A 13,007-nucleotide genomic window follows, 5' to 3' on the forward strand; every position below is an offset into this window, starting at 1 on the left:
CTAAATAACTTTACCTGGAAGGTAAGTGTGAATAATCTGCTGCATCAAAGAGAGGGTCCAAACAAGTTTATTATTGCGCTTATGGATATATACTTCAGAAATGAAAATGTTTCATAATATTCATTTTTACAGATTGGCAGTGTGACTCCTTGTATATTTAAATGGTCCAAATAAAACTAGTCACCCAAAGGTCTACTACCTCAATACAGTTGAAGTTATTACTATTCAACTGTGTGAGGCCTGTGCTCCTCTATCAGGATCCTACAAGGAACATTTCTCTTCACACCAATTGAGTTTGGAAGTCAGAATGAAGGTAAATGTATATTTTCACTTTTTCTTGCCTGTGGGAGGACACAAAGTGCATTCATTTCCTGTAATGGTTCCTTGCATATTTCCCAAAGGTGACAAGGTTAATAGTGTGTGCAAGGTGCTGACTGGCTGTGTATTTATATGGTATTGGCTGTAGTCATTTACGAAATGTGTAGAGAAAGGAAAATTGTTGGGTCGCTCAGCTAGCAGGGCTGACACTTAAATTGCTGGAAGTTTTAAAGTAGAACACACATAAAAAACAGCATGAACCCATGAGCAGGGGTTTACAATAGGGCCGTTACAAATATACAAAGGTGTTTACTTTGTGATCTATGTCCTTCTGAAAATGAAGGGTGGGAATGGAATGTAGACTGGCCAGAGGCAAAGCAATGCTCCTTATATTACCCTAATTTTGTAATTATGTATGTGACTCCTCCATTTCGTTGACATCATAGAATCCCTACAGTGTGGCAGCAGGTCATTCAGCCCATTAAGTCCACACCGACCCTCCAAAGAGACCCACCCTACCTCGGTAACTCACATTTACCATGGCTAATCCATCTAACCTCCACAATGCTAGACACAATGAGAAAATTACCATTACAGTCATGCAAGGGTGGAATTGAAGCCATGAGCCTGGTGCTGTGAAGTAGCAGTGTTAACTACTGTGCCACCATATTGTTCTTGCTTTTCTTAGCAAGCTTGCATTGGAGCTACCATGTCTTCAAGGAATGTCCGCTGGCAACTAGACCGGTGTGTGTGTGTGTGTATCTGTTTTATTCTCCCCACATTTTCAGAAATGAATGGGGAGCCAGTCCTGATGCCAAGGCTACTAGACATTGTCTACAGATGCCTTTGTACAAACTAAAGGAGATATATATATAGATTGCTTGCATGTTGAAATTGATAAAATAAACAAGAGACATCAACACAGAAGCGTAAAAGCCCAGAGAAATTATTCATGGACTTCAATCATTTTATGAATTTCTCTCCCGTTTTACAATAAAAAATATGTTCACAAAAAAAAGGGGAACATTTTGCCTGGGAAAGCACCGTTGAGAACTCGGAGCACAATCACACAGAGGAGGTTCCAAAAGAAGACTGAGTTCAGAACTGCGTCCTAGAGCAGCAGTCAATGTCATAACCACAGCACTTCCCAAACCATGTGTCATTGGTCATGTTGCCATTTAGAATGATTGATTCAGAGCATGCAGTCAGTTGTAGCTGCTGTATAATAAGGATGAGTTAAATGTGGTGTTCATTAATGGTCCATACCTGTTACATCTTAAAAGCAATAGAAAAACAATTTGACGAGCAGAATTTTCTGCAGAGTAAATGGGTACTAATGAGGTCGTGGAGGGGGGGATGTGGGTGTGGACAATGGGAGAAGGGAGCAGTATACCTTTGAATAGTCTGTTTGATTGAAACACTGAGGGAACCCAATCTTGTGATGATTCTGGGAGAGTAAAAGAGAAAGACGATAAATACTACAAATTAGTTTCTATTGAAAAATTAATCAAAGAACATTCTGCCTCTGTGATAGAGTTAGATGTCACAGTTCAAGTCTAATCCACTTATCATTGATAAGGCAAGATTACAAAAATATTAATTGTTTATCAAATATTGACAAGGTTTTCATAATAAATTCCTGAAGAGATGGCCATGGTAAAGACATTTGGTTTAGATGTGAAGCCATCACCAGCTTACATTATATAAATATTTCATGATATTAGTTATTATTAATACTTATTATTTGAGGTAAAAATAAACGAAGCACTTTTAATATTTAACGAAAATGGAAAAAAGAGAAATATTGTTTATATCTGTGAAGGAACTAATATCGAGTAAATAAAAAATTAATAAAAAATCTGGGAGAGGTATTTCAAAATAGTGTCAGAAATCCACAGGAGTTGGTTTGAATTATTTACGTGATTTATTTTAAATCATTTCTGCAATAAATGACAATAATTTTTAAGTTAAAATTTGTCACATTCAAATTAGCTCACCACAGTAAAAAAATAATGAATTTAGATCATATTAATATTGTATCATTGCTGGGATTTTTTGCTTTGAGGTTGTCATTGCGGCTCATGTCTGTTCTATTGATTCCTAGTAATTCAATGTTGTCATTGAACAAGAGTCAAACATGTACAATAGCTTTGTGGTGCTGATGTGAAGGGAGGTAGTGATTGAATCTATTTCAAACTGCAGTCAGCAGGCAGTCAATTCAATATTCTTCTTGTTCTGGTAAATCCCTTGATGTGAGGAAGGTAGTTGCCATGGAGGCCACGTGTGGCAAGAACCTGTGCATGAAACCATTTAAAGTGGAGAGACATGCAGCTACCACACATGGGATTCTGGCTAACTCAAACATTACCCCACTCTTACTGCCTGCCACAGACTGAAACGAAAGGATTTGGCATTTGATAATCAACCCTGCACTATCTGTGGCCATCAAGTTCTGGCTGAGGGGTTGGGCGTCCTCAAACCTGGAGCTTCCAGCTCAGAGATAGAAAGTAACTAGCCAGTGTACCATAAGACATCCTTCCAATCCATAATTAATAGTAGCCAGAAGGCTGTCATTTATAGAGGCCATGGTATGTGTAGTACCAGTGAAATTAGGGCATGTGGAAACTTGAGACAAAACCCTTAGAGATTTGGTCCCAAAACCTGGAAACCCTCTTGTAGCTGCTGAATATCAAACAAAGTACACTCTTCTTTTTACAGAAGTCAAGGCCTTTTGTTGTGTTTATCCAAAAAAGGAGACACTGTGGTGCCTGACATCACCATTTTGTGGTCTGTTAAAGGGTGATCTACCAGAAAAGATTTAGGAGGCATTTTGCTTTTGTGGTCTGCTGAGCACATCCCCTGCTCTGTTGTGACCAAGGTGTTGAAGGTGTTCAGAGCTGCAGCAACTGCAGAAAAATATTGGGGTTTCACATCTCTGTCACAAAATAGCTCATTTTCACTACAAAATGAAAGTGAATTTGCACAGAGCAGAGGCCAGGAAAGTTGGTGATTTTTTGAAGGCGTACCACTTCTGCCGGTTTCTGTTGATCCAATAACGTACCTAACAGCTCAAATTTAGGTCTAACAGAATACTGAAAATGTACCAAGGATCCTGTCTTAGTGACTGGACAGAGGAAGCCTTGTGAGTATTGGAAATGCCTGCACTTCATTGTGTAGTCCAGCATGAACTAGTCAACTTCTCGCCTTTTATACTGGTTATGTTGCAAAGAGCTACTTGTAAGGTGCAAATGGGTGATATTCCTTCTGGAGTGCTGATGGAAGTCCGAAGGCCTCGTCATTGGCCATAGCAGTTTACAAAAGCTCTGATTATTAAACCTTTACCTAAATACAAAAGCTTTCACAGGGAACCTGATACATGACGTGTACATGTCATTTTATGTATAATCGGATGATAAAATAGTGCATATCAGTCATGTTCAACTGCATAGATTTCCATGTTTCACTCCTGCAGGCAATAATGTCATTAAAAACCCAAAAATTGCTTTACAGTACAGCAGACCTCACTGACTGAAGAAATCTGATTGTTAATGGGAATGATTTGAGCTTGAATAAAAATATCTTGGTGGTATATTGGAGCAAAGTGTGTAAACAGCAAAAATATTAACAAAAAGAATTGAAAGCCTTAATGAAAAATCTTTGCAGCACAACTGAATAGTAGCAACAGTGGCACCTAGCCACAAGTCTAACTACATTGTGGAGAGGTGACAAGATTAATAGAACAAAAATCTGGTCTGTCAACCATTTCCCTGTCATTAACTTTGTCAGAACTTACCTGCATTGGTCTTTTGTTGTTTAATTATTGAATTGAACTAGAAGCTCATGGAGAACACATGGGTTAAAAAGGAACTATTTCAATTGTCCATGTGACTCAGATGGATATGTAAATAAACACAGCAAAATGTGACTAATTCTTGTGAATGAGGCCAACACTTGCACCACAGAATGAGCAGGTGGTATGTTTCTAAGTGCAATTCTGCTATTATTGAACACAAGAAAGAAAACTGCAGCTATATCAAATTGAATTACCTTTAATCTTTTTGTATTTTTTGTACCACCTTCCGAACTCCTGGCATTTGGCAGATGATACATTGGCATAATAAGTGCTGTTCACGATGGAGGAAATCATGCTCTGGTGCAGAAAGTAAAAAGAGGGCAAATTGCAAATTAGATAGAGCCCCAAAATAAATCAACAAATGAGTGTGAGACACAAAGGGATTAAAAAAAAAACCACCTGAGCACTCAGAATTAGTAGTGACAAGTCAAAATCTGAATAGACAAGGAAAATCAATATCCGAATTGCTCTCATTTATTTGGGAAAAAGATCGCATCCACATATAGACTGGAGCCCTTTTAGCAGGAACATCCCCTATGTTTTTGTTACAAGCTCCTGCCGAGTTATGATTAATTACAGTCTTGGTACCAAGATTCTCTTATTTATTTTAATTACAAAATCCAATCTTAACAAATGATACTTGAGGAACATGTCATAACATAACGTGTAGTTTTTCTCTGACAGGTTCTGGCAAAACACTTGGAGACCTCTCTGAGAAGGTAATAATTTGCTGTTTATGTTATCATATGGGGTTGGGAAGGGACGGTGGAGGGGCGGGGGAGCGTAATGATCTTCTTAGCCTGACAAAATCGTAAACCTGCTCTTTACTGATGAGCTTACCACTTTATTTCACCAAGGACACAGAGGAACTGTTCTCCCACAGTGTCAATCAACCACAAACACATGCTGTGTGGGCTTGCCTTCTCCTCATCCCCAGTACACATAAACTTGAAAATGCATAAGTGTTTTAACCTGTATAGCCTTGGGAAAATAAGTGAATTCGAAACCCATCCCTCAACCAACCATCAAGCACTTTTCTGGGTACACAGTCAACCAGGATACACATCTTGGAGACAGGCAGCTTTCAAGCTCAGCCCTTGTTAAAATGTTGAGGGAGAGAATTGGAGGCTCTGATTCTTAATTACAAGCAGTTGTTTGAATAGCGATGACATACATAAATTGAGTAAGTGATTCAGACAAATGCTGATTTTTCTTTTTTCTACAAGATGTTAGTTTGTGATACCAGTTCCCAATATCTGAGTGAAGCAGTGATCTAACTAATGGAATTCCTGAGCAATTTTTGTATCCAACCTCATTCACAATACACATCTTCCAGCCATTGCGTCAGTAGTCAGAGATAGAATTTGAAGAAGTTAAATGTTCTAATCCAAAGATTTCTCTCATACATATGTGCTCTAAGGTTTGACTCAAGAACATTCAGCAGCAAATAGGATTAAATGACACTATTAAACATGTAATTACAGTTTTCTAAAATATTTGGCACTGCGCATTAAGTATATATGTGTTTATTTGTATGCAGAGCAGCTTGTTTTGTGTGTGTTTCTGTTTTGGTTTTGTGCGTATACCTTATGTTGAGGTGCTTGCATGTGTCATGTATGGGCTTCTGTAATAAATGTGGCACACAAAGATAACATCATGCATGTTTCAATGTCTATGTTTTGGCTGAATCTATGTGCACGTCTGTCTTTATGTCTGCATTTATCCATATACGTGTTTATGCTTCTGTGTCTATTTGTGTTTTGTAGACAGTGAGATAGGCATTGTGTAAGTGAGCAGATCTTTCACAATAAATGCTTACACCCTCTACTGTTCAATTAGTAGCTGACCATAAGTGTGTTTCAGTTGCTCACAGACTGTGTACACTAGTCTATCTCAGTTTGGGTGATATTGGGAGTGTGACAGTTAAGGAGTCACCCACATGATGGTAATTTAACTGAGCTAGTAAACTAGAGACCCAGACCAATTCTCTAGGGCACCATTTCAAATACCACCATGGAATACCAACTGGTGGAATTTCAATTGAATTCCTTAAATCTGCAATATTAAAGCAGTAATGATGATCATGAAACTACCACCAACTGACGCAAAAACCCATCTGATTCACTTTAGTGAAGAAACTCTGCTGTCCTTACCAGGTCTGGTTCACATGTGACTCCAGCCCCACAGCAATGTAGTTCAATCCTAACCACCCTGTGAAATGACAAACCACTCGGTTCAAGGACCGTTGGTGATGGGTAGTTAATATTGGGACTTGCCAGTGAAACCCACATCACATGAAAGAATAAATCGGCCTATACAACCCTGGGTCAGCGAGCAAGGGAAATCGGACAAGCGCGCTCTCCTCTCGGCTGTTATCAAAGGATAGATAGCCGAACGTCCGTTCAGGTCAAACACACGGTCAGCTTGATATTCCCAGTGACCAAATAATCTAACCAATCACTGTCCAGGCTCATGAAGCATTACTGGACACTTGGAATTGTGACAGACAATGCCCTGTAGAAAAAAAGGAATCAGAGAAAATTAGCGAGAGAAGGAGACATAAATAAATGCAATTGCATTCTGCCCTCTCTAACCACTACAAGCACAGAGAAACAAGGCTCAAATCCTTTTAAATGGGTAAAAATAAAACACATTTCAGACCACCCATCTGATTAACAGTGGGTTGTCTGTAATTTCAGAGAGAAAGTTTTCTGTATGATTAATTCTTCATATTTTATTGCATGTTCAGTTGTAAAATTGTAGACACACAAATTACAGTCATGGGTAATTCCCTGCTTGATTTAGCCAATACTACACATAAAAATAGAAGCTGAAATCTGGCCTAATTGCACCCTCCTTTCCTCAAAAGGGGGTGGGGGTGTGTGGTAGATCAAATTTACCATACCACCTCAAAAATCAGCAATAGAATGTTCCAGAAGGTCTATAACAGAAGGATTATCCAAAATATTTGTTCACACCACGAAGAGCTTGGAGGTGTAGACAGACAGACTACAGAAACAAACTTATTTGAAATGCCTGAAATAAAAGTTCGTCGCACTATCTAGTGGAGGGGGGAGAAGAGAAAGCAGCACTCTCAGTGTCACTGTTTCCAAGCTCCTCTTTATCACAGCCTTTTCTCCCACCTTCTGCTGTTTTGGAAAAGGTTAGCCCAGATCATCCGAAATCCAGACATTCAGAGATCAGACTTAGCCTTCCGGATGTGCTACAGAATCATTCAGAGGTCTTGAAGCACTGACTGTATGAGAATTGCTCAGGAAGTTAAGATCAACTCTGGGCAATGACCCAGTATCATGAACCCATCACAAACATCACCAACTTGGGATTAGTGTCAGAAGCTACACAGGGCTCTGAAATCACTCCTCAAAGGTTGTTATCCCATCACCAAGTCATGCTTTATTTATATGTGGAGCGTCCTTGACACTGATCCAGTTCCCTCAGAGCCAACTCTCAGAGTGAACAGGACCTCTGACACTCATGTTAATACCTGTCATCCAGGGCTCCTGATTAGACTATCATGACAATCACAACAGGCTCTGATTTACTTTCCTGAATAGTTACTCAGAAGCTGCAGAGAAATTAAAACCTGCTCTAACTCCTGGCTACCTATAGAACTGACCCTTCTCCAACATCAACTGAACCAACACCCACAAACAGAGCTGCATCAAGACATTATTTCAACAAGCTACATCACGCAGCAGCATTTTCAAGAAAAACGGATTCCCAAAAAACACAATCCACTGATTCCTCAGAAACAAACCCAAACCAGCAGACACAATGCAACAAAAACTATAGCCACATTACCTTACATCAAAGACATATCAGAAATGACTTCCAGACTACTCAGACCCCTTGGCATCATGATAGCCCACAAACCTACCAACATACTTAAACAGCAACTAATGAACCTAAAGGATCCAATAGATACCACCAGCAAAACGAACGTCATTTACAAGATACCATGCAGGAACTGTGAAAAACACTATATAGGACAAACTAGCAGGAAACGTGCCACCAGGATACATGAACACCAACTGGCCACCAAAAGACACGATCCACTATCACTAGTTTCTATACATACAAAGAAGGACACCACTCTGATTGGGACAACACACACATCTTAGGACAGGAGAAACGAAGACATGCACGAGAATTCTTAGAGGCATGATATTCTAACCAGAACTCCATCAATAAACACATCGAATTAGATTGTACCTACCTTCCCTTGAAAAAAGAACTAGAAATGACATCACCCACCCTAAAAAACCAAGACCTATAAATGGAGATGGGGGACATACCACCCACGCTTCTCCAGAGACTCTCACTGATGACGTTGCCTAGTCATGGAGACAAAACATCTGAAAACAAACCTTCCAGTTCAGCGAGCTAGCTTACATCCATATCAATAACCTGAGCTACAAATCTTCTCAAAAATTGCTCCCAATCCTTCTCTGTCTGACACATGACATCTGTTCAAAAGTGTGATGCTGGAAAAGCACAGCAGGTTAGGCAGCATTTGAGGAGCAGGAAAATCGAAGTTTCGGGCATGAGCCCTTCATCAGGAATTCCTCATTCCTGATGAAGGGCTTATGCCCGGAATGTCGATTCTCCTGCTCCTCGGATGCTGCCTGACCTCCTGTGCTTTTCCAACACCACACACTTGACTCTGATCTCCAGCATCTGCAGTCGTCACTTTCTCCCACATGACATCTATTGCCCCTTGGACCACCCCACCTTACAACCAACCACTCTCCTGACAGCTGACCCGCCAAATAACCTGAGCTCCTCCTAATATCTAACTGCCCCATCCAACTCCTGACTGCATATCCTGACCCATAAGCCCCAGGGCTGTTGACCCATCTTCTCCTGTCATCCAGTACATCCCTGTACATCAACTTGCCACCTTCTCCCCCACCTCACCAACATACCTGCCACCCCATCATCTCAGCAACTGATCACTCTGACATCCCACCTCACTACCTATCTGGGACCTACCTCTTAACTACCTCTCCAATATAGCACTGTCAACAAAACGGAGGAGGATTCAACTAAAATCTATATTGAATTTCAACATCAATGTTACTGACTGCAGGTCACAGCTTAACCAATGGAATCGCTAACTAAGCATAAGTGTGTACTGTTTCTTGCCTCTGGGTGTCAGACCTCAGCTTACTCCACCAATCATAGTAGTTTAAGAAAGCTATTACAGCTGAAAAAGAGATAAGCACTCAACGGGACAGATACAAGAATGCCAATTTTCAACAGGAATAACAATATATACTGCATGAGAAAAGAGTGCGAATTGATTGGCAGTTCACTCTATTTGATCATGGTGGCTCCATGGAAAATGCAGCATCAATTGTTCACCATGCTTATGGATCTGCCCAATGAGTGCAAGACAGAAAAGAACACTTCTTCCAGCGATATTCACGGTGTCTGTACTACCAAGCCAATATATGTCATTTTTCTCTACGTTCACCCCAGAGTGTTTCCATATATTCAACAATAAGAATGGAAAACCTTATGTTTGCTACTCATGGGTGAGCATTCATGCTTTATCTTTGAGAAACCAAAGCTAAGTGTCTCCAATGTTTAACTTCATCTGTGTGTCGTCAATATTAAAAGTCCCGAATGGCACTAGTTCCTGGTTAACAGTGACACTGACTTCATGCAGGCTGCCTTAGCAAGTGGCGAAAGGTGAACCCAAATGAACATTTTGGGTCAATGCCCTGACGGATGCTGCCTGATCTGTCACGTGTTTCCAACATTTTCTCTTTTATTTTCGATTTCCAGAAAATCCAGAGTTTTGCTTTTGATTTAATATTATCCATTGCCTAGTCTCACTCTAATATAATATTTGGTTGGTTTGCTACTGTTTTGGTGGTCTGTCACAAGAGGAAAAGACACAATTCATAATCTAACAAGGACTAGCTTCAGGGAAAAAAAGCAAGTTTTTTCTTTTGCTTAAAGATTGAAAGAATCTGAAGGCCATTGCGTGACAAGTAATTAAGTGAAGCATTACAATATACTCATTGTGATGCTGAATAGCCAAGCACTTTGCCAAACAGAGTTGCTTTAAAATATGATTGCAAAATATGTTGGTACAACCTTATGCCAATTGCTAGATTGTGTCCACCAGAGGGGTGTTTTACTAGCACCTGCCTCAGCTTGGTCTGCACAGGCAAACAGCTTGATTGTACTCACAGAAACGTTCAATGTCACAGACTCCTCTATCATTAAACCATAGTGTATCCTGACTCAGTGGGACAGACTCACCAGAGATACCAACATGGTATACAGTCAGCAGGGAGTTGCACTGAAAGTCCCCAACATTGTCTCCAGACTCCATGACATCTCATTGCATCAGGTCAAACATGAGCAAGGAAATCTGCTGATTTTCGCCCATCCTGCATTCTGCCTCCCCTCACCTCTTGGCCATTAAGTCAGTGTTCCTTTACACTGGATGTCATTTGAAATGAATGCTAACAACAGCAGGCTTGGAGTCAGTACTCTGGCTGGGGGGCTTCAATGGCCATCACAATGAATGGCTCACCAGAATGGGTACAGACTAAGCTGTTTGACTGGTGAGAACAGTCTGCCAGACTGAGCCTCCTCCAGCTAATGAGCCAGGTTCCATGAGGAGTATCAGGAAACATGGCCAGAAGCAACACTGAGTGTATGAAAACTGAGGTTAGAAACCAATAAAGACACAAACAGAGGAGTGAATGCATGTCGAGCAGTAGAAGCAGCAAGCAAAACACAGAGCCTTGCGGTCCCACAATGAACAAATCTGACAAAAGTCCTGTGGGCTTGTTATACTCAGTTGTGAATGGTGATGGTCAGTTCAATAAATTACTGGAAAAGGGCATTTGTCAAACATGTAGTACTAAAAAAATGGGGGAAGCATTTTCAACCAGGTGTGTCGAGTGGATGATCTACCTCAGTCTCCTCCTTAGATACCCAACTTCATGGACGCTAGACTTCAGTCAATTTCATTCACTCCATGTGATATTAAGAAATGGCTTATGGGGCTGGACACCGCAAATGCTATGGGTTCTGACAACATCCTGGCTGTATTACTAGAAAATTTTGTGTTCCAGAACTAGCCATTCCTCTAGCCAAGCTACACCAGAACAGTTACAACGATTGGCTTCTGCCCAGCAACATGGAAAACTGCCCAGGTATGTCCTGTTTGCTAAAAGCAGAATACATCCAAACATACCAATTACTGCCTCAGTCTCAGAACGCCTCTGCATGAGTTCCTCAGGTTAGTGTCCTCAGGCCAACCGTCTTCAACTGCTTCATCAATGAATTTCCCTCGACCATAAGGTCAGAAGTGGGGATGTTCGCTGATGATTGCAAAATGCTCAGCACCATTTGCAACTCCTCAGATACCAAAGCAATCTATGTCCTAATGCATCAAGACCTGAACGATATTGAGGCTTGTGCTGATAAGCAGCAAGTAGCATCTGCACCACACATATGCCAGGTAATAACCATCTCCAACAAGATAGAATCTAACCATCTCCCCTTGACACTCAATGTCTTTATCACCATTGAAACAACCTCAATCAATGTTTTAGTGGTTACCGTTTAGCAGAAACTGAACTGGACCAGCTATTTAAATACCATGGCTTCAAGAAAAGGTCAGAAGCTGAGAATTCAGCAGAGGGTAACACACTTCCTGATCCTGAAAGCCTGTCCATCTAGAAGGCATAACTCAAGATTACAATGGAATACTCCTCACTTGCTTGGATGAATGCAGCTCCAACACTCAAGTCCACTTGATTGGCACTCCAACTACCGCCTTAAACATTTACTCCCTCCAGCATTGACACGCAGTAGCAACAGTCGTACCAGCTACAAGATGCACTGCAGCAACCCATCCAGGCTCCATGACAGCCCCTTCCAAACTCACAACATCTCACACCAACAATGGCAAAGGCAGCAGATATATGGGAACACCACATGAAGGTTCCCCTTCAAGCCACACATCATCCTTTAGTTTTGCTGGGTCAAAATCCCAAAATTCCCTTCTGATCAGCACTGTGCATGTTCCCACACTCCAAAGGGTGCAGCGGTTCATGAAGATACCACCACTTTCTCCAGGGCAATTAGGGATGGGCAGTAAATACTGATTTAGCCACTAACATCCATAATACAGAAAGGACAACTTTTAAAAGGAATGGTATAACCTAGTAACGCACCTGGTCTAAGTTACTTCAATATCATTATTTTAATGCTGCTACTAAACCGAGTCAAATAAATCTAAACAGGGGCCATATGCACTGAACAGAAAGTCTCAGCTTCATAGTTTTAGCTACACACTAAGAATGAAAGAATTAGTTGAAGGACTGAAGATGAAGTTGACATTTTCATGAGAGATGGAGGGAAATTCACATCTTGCAAATTCACTCTCTTGAGGGTAAAGCTTTGCAGAGCAGGCATTTGTATTTGGGCTCAGGCATGATCAGCCAACAGTGTTGTCTTGTGCACATGAGTTAACCTCCCAGCAGCCAATGCTGAGCTGCAGGAGCTGATGATTAACATAGAAAACAGAAACTAGGAGCAAGAGTAGGTCATTCTGCCCTTCGAGTCTGCTCCACCATTCAATATGTTAATGGCCAATCATTCAACTCAGAATCCTGTTTTCACTTTCGCCCCATACTCTGTGATGCCGTTAACCCTCAGAATTATGTTTTACACCTTCTTGAAAACATTCAATTATATCATTGTTTTCTATGGCACCACTCTCTGGGTGAAGAGATTTCTCCTCATCTCAATCCTAACTCACCTACCTCAGAACTTTAGACTCTGA

At 40.8% G+C, this 13,007-nt stretch overlaps 1 protein-coding gene across 17 annotated transcripts in view; it reads right to left on the reverse strand.

The window, feature by feature from the left end:
- satb2 (SATB homeobox 2) overlaps positions 1–13,007 on the reverse strand; it is a 173,467-nt gene that overhangs the window by 105,673 nt on the left and 54,787 nt on the right. For 15 of the 17 annotated variants that reach the window (XM_043692953.1, XM_043692952.1, XM_043692951.1 and 12 more), the window contains 2 exons: positions 4,366–4,468; positions 1,712–1,765 (listed from right to left, as the gene is read on the reverse strand). In XM_043692953.1, the coding sequence (XP_043548888.1) occupies positions 1,712–1,765; positions 4,366–4,468 (157 nt within the window). The remainder of the gene's footprint in view (positions 1–1,711; positions 1,766–4,365; positions 4,469–13,007) is intronic. The other 2 variants (XM_043692944.1, XM_043692939.1) reach the window with 1 other exon arrangement.

Source organism: Chiloscyllium plagiosum, chromosome 7, assembly GCF_004010195.1.
Source record: "Chiloscyllium plagiosum isolate BGI_BamShark_2017 chromosome 7, ASM401019v2, whole genome shotgun sequence".
Lineage (NCBI taxonomy): Eukaryota > Metazoa > Chordata > Chondrichthyes > Orectolobiformes > Hemiscylliidae > Chiloscyllium > Chiloscyllium plagiosum.